Genomic DNA, 15597 nt, shown 5'->3' with positions numbered 1-15597 from the left:
CTTCAGACAACAGAGCGAACAGGTAAGCTCCCCCCTACTACAGGTAAACCAACCGCTGCTTAGCGAACGTGAAGTGCGTGGGTCACTGACCTTGGCATTGACGTTTGACTGCGAAGCGAATGCACCAAAAAGTCGACATAGGGATATAACTGCCCCTATTTCAGACTGTTTTACGACTTGCTCACAATCATTTACTGCCTGCGTTAAAAGTCATTGATGGAACATGGTTCTGTGAAGCAATCATAGGTGGCGTACGCGTTTACTCTTGTTGGTGGGAGCTGAATAGTGCGCATTTCCGGGTCATACCTTGTGCGCCATCGCACAAGTGTGTTCCTGAAGTCTAAATCTCTTTCCGGTGCGCAACACCACTTTCTGACGAATATCCATACCTGCAGCACTTTCGGAAGATACTTGTCGAAGAGAGAACGAAGATATCTTGCTGAATCGTCTGCGCCGTATTGCCTGGACAGCCACGCTTCCACGTACGGTACCCAACCTAAACCGTCGCAAGTCCCACCTCCCAGATTTTCGCTCATTAAGCCTTGCCCGTGCACACTATGTCTTTCGTATAACTTCGATGATTATATTCAGTCCTTTCAGAGTGTGCATCTTGATCTGTCCTCCCACGCAAGCTTTAGTTTCCAGGGCTACTGTCCTACCTAGCATTGTGGGGTCCATAAAGAGAATGCCCACTCTACTAACGGTTGCTGGAGACGCTGCTGACAGGTTTTCTACTTCAAAGAGCAATGAAACCTGAGCCGAACTCCCCGCATGGCGCAAAAGGCCACTTTTGCATTTCAATGCCAAAGACTGCTGTTATGTCAAGGAGCACCCACCTGGGAATGCAGTTCAATTCGATCTCCATTTGTTAAAGTCAGTGTCTTGTTGTCATCGAGCAACGAATTCATACTTTCTACCCATGTTGTGTCCACGGGCCCGTCGAGCACAACCCATCTGCTGCTTCGGCTTTGCTGCTGAACTTCGTTGCAGCATGTCCGAAGCAATGCTGAAAATACGCCATCTGTCCATTCTCGTGTAGTGGGGCTGAACCCACCGTAGAGCTCAGCCCCATCCAGTGACTTGGGGTTGACTACGCACCTCCTGACGGTAGGGTAGTCCAATCCTGAGGTTTCAGCAGGCTCGCACTCCGCAGTTGGCATTTCTTTCCCTGGTGAAATACGTCTTTATCCTAACTATTGGACTCAGAGTCTTGATGTCGACTTGAATACGTAACCACGCAGGCTAACCTCCAATACTGAGGTAGGTCAACGCTTGCTCAAGCATTGACAACACCGTAGACTTTCCGGAGAGGGTACTTCCAACCATCATATTTCCATGACGAGTGCGCATGCACTGATACAATTGTTGAGCTTTAGTTGCTTGATGGTCAACTTTAGTCCAACCGTTCTTCTCTATGATCACTTCCAGAGCCTCCCTAAGGGTTTCGGATTCACTCTGAAGAAAGTGCGCAGCACGCGCTCATGAACCTTGCCCATGTTGCTACGTTGCTGTTCTGGCCAGTTGAGGCACACCATGCTTACTTCAGCAAGTTCAGCTTCTGGAAAAAGATCCTTGACAAGCGCAAACAAAATATCCAAGTCGTCTGGCACTGTTTTGGGGACAACCATGTCAAGGATTGCTTGGATTACGGCAGCTTGTTCCACCATGGATTCACTAGCCTGACGCTTTATTTCCCCTGCCCTTTGCAGTGCTGCACGGATTGGGCGTAGTCCAAAATCATAGTGGTCCTGCTTGCTAAGCTGCTGCGCCATCAGCTGGAAGAGCGCAGTAGCTTTCCGTGAAAGTAGTCTAGCGTTCTGAAGTTGTCCACAGCAGAATCATGAATGATTAAATAAAGGGACCCTGAATTGTTCGTGCCTCCACGACGCTCGGGTACGCACGAAAGTAGCACCTGTTGCAGCTTACGTCAAATCCCTCAGCCATCAGCAAAATTTCACATATGAGAGCGGCATCCGGTGTCATCATCGCAACTGGCCGGAAAAGGCTTTTCAGGTTGTCAGGTAGTTCGGCTCTCCCTCTGTACCCTGGATTCATGGTGGTGAATATTCCACAGCCAGGGTCTAGGCGTACCCTCTGTCCCTCAAAAAAAAACTTTCGTTGGACGTGATCATCCGACGCAATTTCCCTGCAGAACAAGCACGAAGGAGAGTAGGATAATCATGCGGACGCCATGGAGTAATTTCCATACGCATCAGACATCAAAAACGCTACTTGCCTTAAGGCGTTTTGAATAGTTGATATTTGCTGTGCAACCACGGAGAGGACCTCCAAACCAATTCGGTTGAACTCGTCAAAGCAGCACCAAGCGCCACTTTGAGCCAGCCCACTAAATATCCTCCCTAGAGACACGTAGTCTAGTGCGTCAGAGCAATTGAAAACAATAACAAATTTCCCCAGGGTCTTTCCAAGGTCTTTCACGGTCTCGGTCTTTCCTGCACCAAATGAACGGAACCGACGACGCAGTTGTCATATCACTTAGTCGTGGTTGTAGTGTGCTTATAGCGAAAAAAATAATTATGACGGATGACAGTAGCAATCAACAGGTTCCCTGAGATATCATACGCAACTGTGGAGTTTGCCGACCAGTTCCTGCAGGCCCTTGACACGACCCGCCGAGTCTCAAGTGCAAAGCGAATGTAAGCGCCATGAAACACTGGTCTGTCAGTGGGGTTATGACCAGCCGACTGTAAATCCCCTGGTACTCGTAGCCATAAGGAGTAACTGTTTCCGTTTGAAGGCACTGGCATACCAAGGCGCCTGAAAATCCAGGCTGCATTAAGGGGGCCGAAATACCATCTGCAAGGAAACACACAGAAGACTACTTCAACAAGGTACATAGTGAGTCGATGGATACTGTTTCAGTGACTTAACACTGTGTTCACAAAGGCCATGCCGCAACTGTCATTCTTCCGAGTGCAGATCACTTTTCTCTGGTTCGTGAATGTCTTCCCGCAGTTCCATTCTGAGCTGTGAAGTCCATGAAAAGTGATGCTCGCTGTCACAGCGACTCTGCATCAGTTTTTCCTGTGCAGGCGCAATCGTTTGAACGTGCAATTGAAGCAATCTGCGTTACTTGCTGCGAAAGTGCAGGAGTGGTATAGTGCAATATGGCATCGAGGCACTTCGTTCTTACATGTACGTCTCTGTTGTGTACTTCAACGGTCACTAGTGGCTTTAGCTTCATCCTTTCTTTGTCACTCCCAGCCCTCTTCATAAGTTCTGCCAGATGCAGAAGCTGTCTCGACTGATGGCGCTTCAACGTTTTAAGGGCCAATTTGTTTCCTCTGCTGAGCCGGCGGAGAGCGCTTTCGGTTTCCATAGTCCTAGTGACGCAAGAGGAGTTCACAAGGGGCTGGGTCAGTGTGGTTTGAGTGGAGAAAATAAAATTCAGTGGCAGCTAGCAGAAGCACTTGCTCACCAACTAATCTGGGAAGATGTTATGACCAGCTGAAAGCAGTTGTCTTTGATCCACTTGTCTTTCTTCGTCCCATGTGCCATACTTTGCTGGTGGACAGCTACCAGTTGTTTCGTTAAAGTATCGCGCATCGCTCGCGTAATCTGCAGGCAGCATTAGCCCTGAGATCATTATGCATTCTTGGAGATGTGTAGAGCATATTGATCTCCGGTTTCTTCAAAAGCTGCCCTTTCTGCTCTCTATACCTTGTTTAGCCACTGCTCCACTCCTCCTTCCACTGTCACAGGTCGTGGAGTGAATTTCAGTCGCTCTCCTTCGCATGAAGTAAACCCGTCAGCTTCCCAGCACCTGTTTCCACGTTTGCCTGCAAAGCACAACTAAATGGTCGCCAAACGTCGCTTCAAAAAACTGTCATGTGATAATCAGCGCTTACCCTAAAGCGCCTACCCTAAAGAGCTCAAATTTTCGCAAAGGTAGCAACAATGAACGCTGGCCGCACCGGGTGGCACAAGGTCCAGGTTCTTAATTCCTTGAAAGCACTTCTTGATGTGCTTCTGGACCTTTTCTGGATCCTTTGCTTCTCCCAATATTTCCAGCATGTCAGAATTAGAGACAAAGTAGAAGCGGGGGAACTCTTGCCTGAAAACAATACACAGCTTAGCTTGAAAATGGAGAGGCGAAGCGCATTTGGATAAGCAAAATCGGCATCGGGTGCTATCGGACAAACCTCTTCCTCTCAAGATAGTCGTCCAGAGATTTTTGTATATCTTCTAAATCATCATTCATGAGACGAAGCTCTTCTCGTATGTTGGGCTGGCTGCATGCATTGACCAACGTCGAGGCCTGCTGAAAGTTAAGCAATGTGTAGAAGAACAGCCTGTCAGTTCTGTCAAATAAGGTCGCCTCTTGTGGTAGTAGAATGCGAATATCTTCAGATCCTGTCATGGCATGAGCAATGAATGAATGAGTTGTCTTTGGATCGTCACGATACACCATTCCCGCATTCGTGTTCTAAGGAAGCCATCAACCCACCTCGGAAGACATTTTCCAGATATTCCCACTGTCTTTGCACCTGCTGCAGCAGCTCCAGAAGCTCAGCAATCGTGGATAAAGTCGCCTCCCAGTAGGACACGAGGTCCTTGAACGGGAAGTGAAACTGGTCGCTTTTTATGGTCGAAAGACTTAGCAAATGCTCTTCCAGCGTAGCCAGAAGGCCCTCGTCTGCCTCGACGCGGAGCATGTTGTTCTTGTATGGCACTATGTTAAGCTCTAAGGAACTCCACACAGCTATGATTTCATTCAAAGCAGCCTCAATTTTGAATTCCTTCCGCGCTTCGTCAGTAAGACGGGAGATCAAATCTGCAAGAGCCCGAGCATACATCGTGTTTATCAGGTTTACAGCAAAGGCTGTGTGTGTATTCGTAAGGAAGTCTTGAAAGTGTTATGAGACGCACCGGATCGTCTCAGGAGATCCAGGTGAAACACGGACTTCAAAGTAAAATCGGGAGAGCGTTGGTCGAACTTTTCTGCAACTTCGGCTTTGATTCTGTCCCAGTGACGATCTCGAATTGCCTGAATGCACATTACAATCACTATTATATCCGTGACATTATATACCACAGCATGGCCAAATGCATTCACGAGAAAACGGAAAGCCCCAATATGCAAAAGGCTCAATTCCTTCCATGTTCCTTTAAGGGTTGTAGTGCATATGGCTTTCGGTACTACCAAGGCGCTCGTATGCTACTAACGGGGTCTAAGAGGTTCGTAATGAGCGGTAGCGCCTGTGTTAATTGTTCCAGCTCCAGGTGAACCTTTCGCCAGATTGCCCAGTCCCTTCCTTCCTTTATGTTTAAGAGACTTTCAAGGAAAGCCTCTCCTTGAGCACGAATTTCTGGGACGTCCAGTGAATAAAATGGCTTGGCACTCATTGACTCCCACGCTGCGTCCCACTTATTCTGTCCAGTTTCCACAAAGCGGAGGCAGCTGTATGTTGGAGCTATGGGCTCTTGAGTGCATGTTGCTTGTGTACTGTAGCACTAGCTTTGTGCGTTAAGTTGGGCAGATTAACTGTGCATCAGGTAATGCACGTGACTGACCTTTAGTGACCAGACGTCCCATAGCTTTTCGATATCACCCTGCATCTGCTCCAGGTCCCGGCTAGTGTGATATTCAATGCCAAAGAATTCAAGGATAGGAATAAGTTGGTCCCGGTCAGCAGAAAGTTTGCTTAATTCAGCTTTGAAGCCCTGTATAATGCCGAAAGCTGTGGACGCCTCGTACTTAAAGGAAGATCCGTCAAACGGAGCAGATGCAGTAAATTGTTTGAAGAGCTCAGACGCCCTTCTTCCCAAAGCGTTGACAAGAATTTCCGTATCCACTTTCATTGCCTTTTTGGTCCTGGCACGCGGGCAGAACAAGTTGTACAAAACACACCGTTGAGCCTTTTTCTGTAGAAATACTAGGCCTATGGTGAACTTTTCTGGGTGTCAATCGATGGGAAGCATCGCCTGATAAGTTTCTACAGTGAAGTGTGAGAGAGGCCTCTTCAATAATAGTCCACTGTTCAGCGAGCTCTGTGGTCAGCGGATGGAGACGTAGTCTACCATCCCAGTGCACGTGCTCTCTATGGTACCATTTGCATCGCACCGAATGAGCATAGCCTCTGCAGCTTCTAGCGTTGCCACGAATCCGTCGATCTCTGGCGTGAGTTTTCCAAGGTTAGCAGTTTCCTCTTCAGAAACATTCACTGAAATGATTTCCACAAGAGTTCCGCAGGCGCCAACAAAGTCTTCGCTCTCCATCCAGGCATACATTAATAATTGTAATTCAAGGAGTGCAAATGTCCTTTAGTCTCGACAGGAGACCAAAGGAGATTTGGCTCTATACCAGCCTTACTGGGCTATGTTCATTCTGAAATGACATTTGTAAGCAGCTCTGTACTTGACCCTAGATACTGCAAATCGGGCTTATACCTCGCAAGTCTCGAAGAGTTGCAAACTGTTCCTGAATAGGCTGGATTTTGCTGCGTAAGAATGGTAGCTGCTCTTTGCAATAGCTGCATAGCTCCACTTGATTCCGCAGCTCTTCGGTATTCGTGGGTACCCGCTGTAGAATCTTGCTGTTGGCTGCGCGATGCATCCACGCCAAATGTGCTACTCACCATATTGATTTCTCGCTCAGTATTTGAGGAGCTCATGAAGAGACAAATCGCATTAAACCCGTTTTTCTCAGGAAGGCGAGGGCTCTACGTGCTCACACTCAATAAAATCGAAGACTTCATGTTGTTGTTTCCTTGCACTTTCGTGCAAATACGCTGTGAAGGACGTTCGCTTAATCTGGCATTGCTCTAGCAAAGACTGTTTTAGTTGTGTAAAGTCCGTCTCTAGGAAACAAATAACCGTCTGAAGGCATGCACGCATCAACAGTACATAAGAAGCCCGCCAGAGCGGAGAGCGTTCAAGCCATGAGTAGGCAATTGCTGGCTTGTTCAGACACTGATAAGCTAACCTTTGATTCCTCCTGTTGTATATCACTGTGATAGTCGCTGTATTCCTGGATGGAAGACACAACCAGCTGTAACGGCTGCTCCGAGCGCTGGAGCAATAGGCTTAAAGCTTCTGCATTCTCTTCCACCAGGCACGAATAATTGGTGCTCCACCATTTCAGGCGTTCAAGGACTTTATGGGCCGTACTTGCTACGCATCGGGAGACCTGCGCGGAGGATTGCATCGCAGATCGTTTCTAAGTGTACACACCGGTTTACTTTCTTGCAGCTGTTACTGAGTGCCCCATGAATGCTCATATGCGTCAGCAGCAGCCCAAAGTTGTACCTGTGACGCAAGCTTTTCACACTCTTCGTCTGTAGCAAGTGCAGTATACCAGCTGTTTGCTGGTTTAGAATATCCCTCCTCACCTACAAAAACATGCATGAAAAATGCCACGCAAATCCGTATGGGTCGTGGGCTTACCAGACCTTGTTCGCGCAGTTAGCTCTTAGAGTACTGCGTGGGTAAACCAGGCATTGCTCCAGACGGCTTGAGAGAGACAAAGAATAGGCTCCTTGGAACCGACATTAGCCAATAAGGCATTGCAGTAATAGAAACAGAGCAATATGCCACGTTGTTTTTAATCTGACGCGCAAGACCCAATTGGCTTAGCTCCGCCTGCTCACTCGAGGACGTTGGTGCGTCTCTGTGACAAACACATGGAGCATAGAGCCTGCCTCTCGATATGACCGCTCTACCTCGCTTGAAAGCTCGAAAAAGCTTGATGGCTTTTCCTTGTGTCATCCTATTAAGGCAACTCACCCTTCCTCCAATGATTCAGACAGTTTGGGCAAGTAGCTCAGTGTTTGGATGGCGTCGCTGCAGACCCTTTCCATTGTTGTCTTCAATTTATCCATTGGTGGGTCAAACATCATCCGACTGCAGTTCCCATCCACCTCGTCAAGGCAAAGCACGGCAAAAATCCGCAGCATTGGATACGCATCAACGGAATTCCGCTTGCTTTCTTTTGGGTAGAGCGCTGTCGCAAGCTCCTGCGGCGAAACGGGCCATAAATCAACGGGGAACGCTGGACCGTGAGGGTGGTAAAAACATTACACTGAGCGCCAACGCTTCGTTTCTACAAAAAGGCTGCCAGAACCCTGAGCCGCATTTGTTCAACTTTCCGCCCAGCTCGACAACTACGACCCTTGGGGAATCAGTCTCACCTGAAGAGACATTCGGGCAATTTTTCTCAGTGTCTCCCGCCATTCAGCGTCTATTCTATCAACAAATGCTGCCCATTCTCTTTGTACATCTTTGTTCTGCTCCTTGAACAGCTGCGAATGAGAACGTGTGACAACCCGACTTGCTTGTCGATAGCTTAAGCACCCACCGCTCTACTAAGTGAAGAAAGAGGGTACGGGTAATGCAGCTCTCTGCAGCAATCTCATAACTCCATATCCTTATCGCAAGAGGAATCGCGTACGGCATACCTCTTGAACCCTAAGAATATTGCCCAAAAGTTCGTTGTAATGATCTTTCAAGAGTCGTAGAGCAGCTGTATGGATCTCAGTTTGTTGACAGAGGAAGTCTTCAAGTTCCCGTGTGCTTTTCTTGTCGACGCATATTAGGCGCACATGGGTTGCCGCCTCCATAATTCCAGCAATCGCTCTTTTTGCAGATTGAAAACGATTCACGTATTCGGAAACTTCTTGGCAGTCCTTCCATACGTCACGCACGAAAAACTCCTTAATACCCTGCAATCCAACATGGATCAGCATGGTAATAGTTGGCCGCAGTATGTCTGTCGAGCTTTGTTCCATTCTTCACGTCGTGCCTGAAAGGACCAGTATTCTGAACGCAAGCTAATATTTTTTCACGCATGATTGGAATGCTGTGGCCCCCTTACCTTCGAATTCCATGTCAGTTTCTGGATTCCTGGGGCAATTTTTTTGTCAAGGGCGCCAAAATGATGCTGGAACAGACGTCGCTCTTCGGGCTGAGGGCACATGCTGACAGAACATTCCCATGTTTCTGGCATGCTCTATTGGGACCGCCTTTGTGGCTACGTTGACTTTCCCTTGTCAAAGGCTTCCCGCCTGTGCTAAAAGGCATGTGAAGCGATATGGAGCGTCGGCGTGTTTGCAATCGAATCGCTACTTCGCCGGCTCTGGCTCCGTTTGTGTAGAACTTGCCGATAGACCCTCGAATATGGCGTTGTATGCTTTCACAATTTTTGACACATGCTGCCGGAGAAGGAATAGACGGTCCTGGTGCCTCATTATCTCGAGGATAGAAAACGGAAGCCGGATAGTCTGGTCTTGCAAGCACTGCCAGAAGCGAGCTTCTTGCAAAACCCGCTGAAGCCCTTTGTCAAAATTCAGCTCTAGCCCACCGCCTACAGCAAAGTATAACATTATTAGGTCGGCAATATCAAGGAGTCTCCAGACTGGTAAAATAAGGCTTCGGCTCCACGAAACTGTGAAAAGTGTATGGCACAGCCGAGTCTGCAATGCAGCTTGTGGTCTTTGCCGGCTAGCCTAGCTGCATGGATTCAACAGGACCCTACCGATCGACTAACCTCGTCCTTTGGTTAGAATGTAAATGTCACAGCCAAACTGGGGGAGATCAGAAGGTTGGCTGGCTTGCCCAGATGGATGAAGGGTTTCGATATCCTGTAGCCATTCCTGAAAAGATTTCTCCACGAATTTCTGCAGATGTGCAGCACCCCAGTAAAATTAATAAATATTCATAGGTGCAAACGTGTTTTAGTGGGTGATTAAGTGCATCCACCAAGCAGTCAGCTGTATACGCACCTGCAGCATGCTTGTTACAGTTTCAAAGAGCTCCAGCGCTTGCTCAGCGTCCTTTCCGTCTGCTGGCAAAGCGACTCTACGGAGAGTCTGCAGCTTGCGCTGCAAATATATGGCGGCTCCTCGGCACCAAAGTGCAGCACCTGATTTGTTTGGATGGAGCACTCTTGTCACCAAAAAAGCCGCCCGAGATCTTTTTAGATTATCAAACTGTTTTTTGATGGCGAGTAAAGACTGCCAGGAACGCATTTGCAGGGCCGCATGGTTGAAAGTAACGATATACTTCTTGTCGACACCCAGATGTTCTGAGCCCAGCTTGTTTGAACTGGGAGGCAGCTACGCGACTCTGTCAGGTTCAAGGGTTCAGTTGACGTGATAGTTTTGTTTCAACTTGCCTGGAGAAAGAGCTTCCACACCTCCCCGGCCTTCTTCTCCAAAAATCTCTGGATCTTCGGTCGTTTCGCCAGAACTTTAAAGCCATCGTAAATCTCACACGCTTCCTCAACTGTAGCAACTCGTTTAAAAGCAGTCGCAATAACGTTCGTATACATGCATTCCTGGTCACGAACCTGCAATGTGACTCCAAACGGGGTGACACATCGTATATAATCGGCATAAGAGAAGATGTCCTGCCGCTTTGCTTTATTGTTGCAACATCGAAAAGGATTCCAACCAACCGAAGGGGAAAGATTGTTCATTGCTATGAAGATGCCTTTTTACCTGCTCCTTAAATAGAGCGTATTCAGTATGCCAGTTAGTAGCTTTAACATGGAGCACGCTGCGTCCCATTGCACGCAACCTCGAGAGAGATTTTCCAAATGTTTCTTGAATATCTCTTATGTTGCAGCGAATTGACTCAGTTTGAAATGCACCAAAAAATGGTAGTTGATTTTGATGAACGTTGTTCTGCTGAGCTTTCGTCTGGAATTCCTCCTTAGAGGACACTGTTGCCTCATGCTGCCTTAACTGAACTGTGGGGTTGAACTGGAGCTGGGCTTGGCAGACGTCCAACAGGTCGCTACATCTCTGTACAAAGGCGTCGCTCTAGAACCAGTGCACACAAGGAAGAGAACACAGAAGCCGCACTCAGACGGAAAGGAATAGCAAATTCATTTGGTGTGGGCAAAATGGTACACTGCAAATATTTAACCCATCATCGTTGTTTCAACAGCACAATGGCGTTATCCTGTCTAGTAAAGTCACCTCTGCAAACGCCGCGCCGTCTGCGAAGTCCCAACTGCATACAGCCTTTCCCTCCGCCTTGATCAACGTAGAAAGCTGGCTGAAAATCTTGTTTAGAGCTAACCCGCATTGAACCGCGTTCCTCAGACTTTCCATAGGCTCCGCCACATTTCCAGACCATATAGAATCAACATTTATTGAGGCCTGACCTCGCCGAATAATTTCTCCCGCGATGTTCCGCAGCAGGCCTGTGGAGCACCCAACCTCGACTAAGTGAAAAATGAGGCTTCTCCTCTATGCGTGACCAGCAGAAGAAACCTGCTAACCGGGTGAAGCACGGGACCCCTAAATCCGATGGTTTCTCTGTGGAGGCCTGTCGAGTTTGGGGTTGTCTCTTTGCTTACCACCAATCCTTTCGGGAGTCGTGTAGTACTTGCTGTGTGTTGCAACGATTCGCACAGCCATCAGGAGTCTAGTTGCTACTCGAGGTATCTGCGTTGAATCAGCTTCTCGTAAAGCCTGACAAGGCCCTCGAAGCACTTCCAGAAACTTCAAGTTTTCATCCGCTAAGTGTGCGGCAACAGCAACCTCATGCTGTGCAGCTCTGCAATCAAAAACAGGTTGCGCTCTTATAGAAAGCGTTTTAGGATTTCGTAATTCCCAAAATATCGGTGCAACTAGCCTTTTGGACGGCGTATCGGTTTGCCTCCTTAGGACCAAGAGCGTGTGCAGGAACTCAAAGCAACCCTGGTGGTCACACACTGAAATGGCTTGGCGTAAGATGACTTCGCCGCATTTAATATCTTGAGCACAGAGTGTAAAGATTCTTCTTGAAACTGCTCAAGAAGTGAAGCTAGGTTCTGAGCATGCTCGGTCCACCGCTGAATTTCCCCGAGGTGCCCTGATTCTACTGCCCCCTCCGGACCGTCCTGAGCAAGATGCAGTTCTCCGTCGGAAACAGCGTGAAGACCATTCGTGAAAACTATATATTCAGTAAAGCAACCATGTATGGCGAGGTACTTGAGCAGCACATATTTGCTGTAAACATGAACTGGAAACACACCTGCAGCGCTAGAATTTCTTTCACTTGCCGTGTCCAACACACGACGAGTGCCTCAAGCCGTTGTACCAGGTCCCGATCGCATAGGCATCCCTCAGTATCTCCAAGGTCCTCCAATGGAAGGACAAGCTTAGCGCATCCCTGGGCACGATGCACTATGTCCGTCATGCGGCCGACATAGTTACTCAACTGCGGAGATAGCGAAAGGCAGTGCTTTTGCCCCTCCACGTAGTGTCACATATTGCCATGTATTATAGAGTGACTTACCCAACCCTTCTACAACTCCTGGTTCTATTTTCCCAGTTGCGCCAGCTCCTACCCTTCTTAAAAGCTCTCTTTTGAAGCTTTGTGGCCAAGCATGGTTGTCTCCGAGCACCGGGATGTGGACACCGCGAATGACGGCAGCAAGACGCGAAAGAACGTCGCCGTGGAATGAAAGGCACAGCAGCTGCTCCTCCGCATTTCGGTGCCTCACCAACCCATTTCGCTTCCCGACAAAAACCAATCCATTTCCACTAGGCTCCTCAGCAGTTGTCTGCTGCAGCATTGAGCCGATGCAGTGTGCAGGAAGTTCATCGCTAAACGAGAGCCTAGCAGAGCGCCATCTTTCCATAACGGATTCACCTTCTTCCTTGAGGTTCGGTGGAGTTCTGCATGAAGGCTTGCTTATCCATAGAAACCACTGCTTGCGGTTCTCGTCATTGCAGAATCTAGCGAATTCCGTCGTGTGCTCCGGGGTCCAGTCTTCATCTGCGACGAAGCCAGGCAACTGAATCTGAGCGACAAGCCACCTGGCTAGCTCTTCAGCTACCGGCAGGGAACAAGGGTCTTCCATCGAAGAGTGGGGGCCGTGCGTTGCTGTTCCGTTGCATTGTGCTGATCCTCCCTGTGGGTTACTCGTGCCATGCCCCATGTTCTCATCTGGGGTTGCCATTGGAGTTTCGGAAACCACATCAGACATCGTTTCTGATACCTTCAATTGCCAAGATGCAGTATTCAGCTGCCACCTAGTGAAAGGCTTGCCCCGCAGAGAACAACTGAGTGTCGCGTTGCACCAACCACCCGTTTGCTGAGGATTCAGTGTCGAGTGTAGTGTATTCTCTGTCCTGGAATAGCCTGCAAATGGTGCATTTCGCCGTTCCAGTTTACTTTGCAGTTTTCAGCAGCGCGATGTTTGGTGGGCTGCAAAGAAGTGCAACTGCCCGGAAGGGCCTGGAACGGCTGTACGAGATACCCCGAGCTCCTGAGAGTAGTCCTCTCGAGAAATCCATCAACAGTCCATGCCTGATCCTATGCTTAGTACAATCCTCTTCAAGGGTCCATTAGGGCCCTGCTCGGCGAAGTCTACGGTGCCTGCTGCGGGTGCTTTACGTGTGTAGAGGCAAATTGTCTCCCAAATAAACGTAATGTATATTGATAAAGAGGGCAAAAGGGACTCATGCCTCCGAATCTATACGAAGTTGTGCTTTCACGGCTTGCGTTCAGCTAGCCTACAACGCTATTACTCCTCCTACCGCCCAACTTTTTCCCGCCCTTATGGTGGTCGAGAACATCCCGTTCCTCACGCACTGCAGAAGCGACAGGAAGCAATTCACCCGGCGGCTAAACGTTTAATGCGTTTCTAATTAGCATCATTACTCCCACGGAGTACGTTCCGCTGCACCAGCGGCATTCGCTGCACTCCTGCACTCGTTCGTCGTCTAATGGGTGCTGGAAAACAAAAACTGAACCACCGGCGTGGGGCCAAGTACCAGGTTCTTAGATGCTGGTAACTTTTGACCTAATTTGCTTCCATAAAAAGTTTATGAAAGACACCATTCCAATACAAACGAGCGGCCGTGGCGAAGTATCTCTCTGCGCTGGTGTTGCGGCTGCATTCCAGCTCCCCTGCTTCTCTAAAGGGTCACGAGAGGGCAAGGAAAGTTTGTAAACAGATTCACCTTCATGAAAAAATCCATTCTAACTCTTAAATGGAGAACCAAAAAAGTTTCAACCCGCTGCCCACTACTATTCTTTGTGGGGCTCACAGAGGGGGCGCGCAGTGTCTCCGGTCCTTTAGAGCAAAGGTGCACGAAAATTGTTTTTCAGAGTTATTTTCTAGAGCATAACGGAATATTAAGGGAAATTTCCGAGATAATTCATAAGAAATGAAGGTGAACACGATCTTTTAGAGTGTTTCAGCCATGGGATGCACCCTGGAGGTCACTATCGCGTGGGGTTGTGTCAAAACCCGGACACATCGCACTAAGCATGCCTGCGCAGGCTGGCTGCTGCATTGTAGTCAAATTCCTCAAAGGTTAGGAGGAGCCACACAATGCTCTTTCCTTGCACCATTGTGTAGGGTGCAAGAATTTGTCCACTTAAATTGAGCAAATTCGTTCTAATACAGCGTTGCACCGGACCATCCAGCGCACAATTTTGTTCCGCGTCGCAGTCGAAGGCATAACAACTGTCGAATGGTGCGGCAGAACGCTTTTCACATGCATTTGATGCACAAGAAGACTTTGAAGGCATACTAGATAAGCTGGAATCTTGCGGTCCAGGCCGCCCGTTTGCCCCTCCCGTTGAACTTCCGTAGTCCTTGAACCTGTAGAGGGAGCGCTGCGCCTCATTATCTTACGTTTTCCTCACGGAGTAAGCTTTCAAGCTTTACACGGAGTTTTCTTTACAGCAATGCACGACGAAGAACACCAACCGCAACCACTCAATGGGGAATGTGTGTTCTGTGAACTGCAAATAGGGGTCCTTTGACCACCCTCTATCCTTGGAGGGCTGCTGCAAAGAATCCCTGCATTGGAACAGTGCCGGAAACCTACTGAAGTGAAGGCTGTCTTTGGGAGAAGGTTTCAGGTGGCAGCGGGTAAAGTTGGCATGCACTCTCAAGCCCTGTACCGGGATCGTTCCTATTTTAGGCCATTTCATTGTTCACTGATTGCACTGTGCCTGGCATATGCCTCGGCTGGTTGCTAACAAATAAGCCCCCGTATGCCTTGCTGCTGTTTTGATGCCGTCGTGAGGCAGGCTTTTGACAAAAAAGTACAACAAGTGGTGGAAGTGAAAGTATCCACTACTGTCTGCAGTGTCAGTACGAAGCGTTGCATTCCTAGTACGAGTGCCGCATCAAGACTATTAATTCGCCTTATGGGGGCAGGCATACAGCGAGACAGCCTACGTAGCGCAGGCAAATACAATGAAGCCTGCTTGCATGGTGGAAACTCGCCCCTAAGCAGAAGTAACTTGAAGTATGTTTTCTGATACGCAGGACTTGCACCCCTACCTGCGTGGTAGGCAGGCGCACTCAGCTCCTGCTCCGCAAACTTCTTACAGCACAGAAGCGGCAAAATTGTGTATATTTTCCTTGCACAGCGCAGCGCCTACGAAGCCAGCACACAAGCTCCCTATGGGGAACGAGCACGCTGTAAGCCAACAGCGGAAGCGCCACAGCACAATGTTTATCAATATAGTGCCTTTCGTAAAGTTAAACGCACGCGCTGAGGTGCTCTGTAGCACAAGTAAATATACTGCGCGCATTATATGATTTTCAGGTAAAGTAAGGGGTGCAAATGGCGTTAGCCGTATATGTGCGAACTACATTCCCCACCACGGGCAATTGTAGCT

The 15597-nt window shown here is 48.6% G+C and overlaps 2 protein-coding genes across 2 annotated transcripts; both read right to left on the bottom strand.

The window, feature by feature from the left end:
• Window positions 1-821: 821 nt before the first annotated feature.
• EAH_00002960 (Dynein heavy chain, related) lies at window positions 822-6252 on the bottom strand (the record flags this gene model as incomplete). Its single annotated transcript, XM_013394006.1, has 13 exons — window positions 822-1123; window positions 1248-1455; window positions 1542-1817; window positions 1927-2045; window positions 2295-2453; window positions 2605-2817; window positions 2946-3045; window positions 3682-3800; window positions 3936-4075; window positions 4498-4795; window positions 4891-5008; window positions 5536-5836; window positions 6086-6252. 13 exons carry the CDS (start codon window positions 6250-6252, stop codon window positions 822-824), a joined length of 2520 nt encoding a protein of 839 aa, XP_013249460.1.
• A 1490-nt stretch (window positions 6253-7742) lies between these two features.
• Window positions 7743-12940, bottom strand: EAH_00002950 (hypothetical protein; the record flags this gene model as incomplete). The annotated part of the gene is made up of 14 exons (XM_013394005.1): window positions 7743-7976; window positions 8151-8261; window positions 8418-8681; window positions 8834-8923; window positions 9156-9322; window positions 9506-9635; window positions 9741-9971; window positions 10154-10306; window positions 10458-10781; window positions 10941-11167; window positions 11324-11523; window positions 11682-11848; window positions 11983-12168; window positions 12299-12940. 14 exons carry the CDS (start codon window positions 12938-12940, stop codon window positions 7743-7745), a joined length of 3126 nt encoding a protein of 1041 aa, XP_013249459.1.
• Window positions 12941-15597: the final 2657 nt, after the last annotated feature.

The sequence above is a fragment of the Eimeria acervulina genome, genomic scaffold, assembly GCF_000499425.1.
Source record: "Eimeria acervulina Houghton genomic scaffold, Eah_scaff10, whole genome shotgun sequence".
NCBI classification, from domain to species: domain Eukaryota; phylum Apicomplexa; class Conoidasida; order Eucoccidiorida; family Eimeriidae; genus Eimeria; species Eimeria acervulina.
Note: the sequence above shows the minus strand (reverse complement) of the source record. Positions and strands in the feature narration are given on the sequence as shown.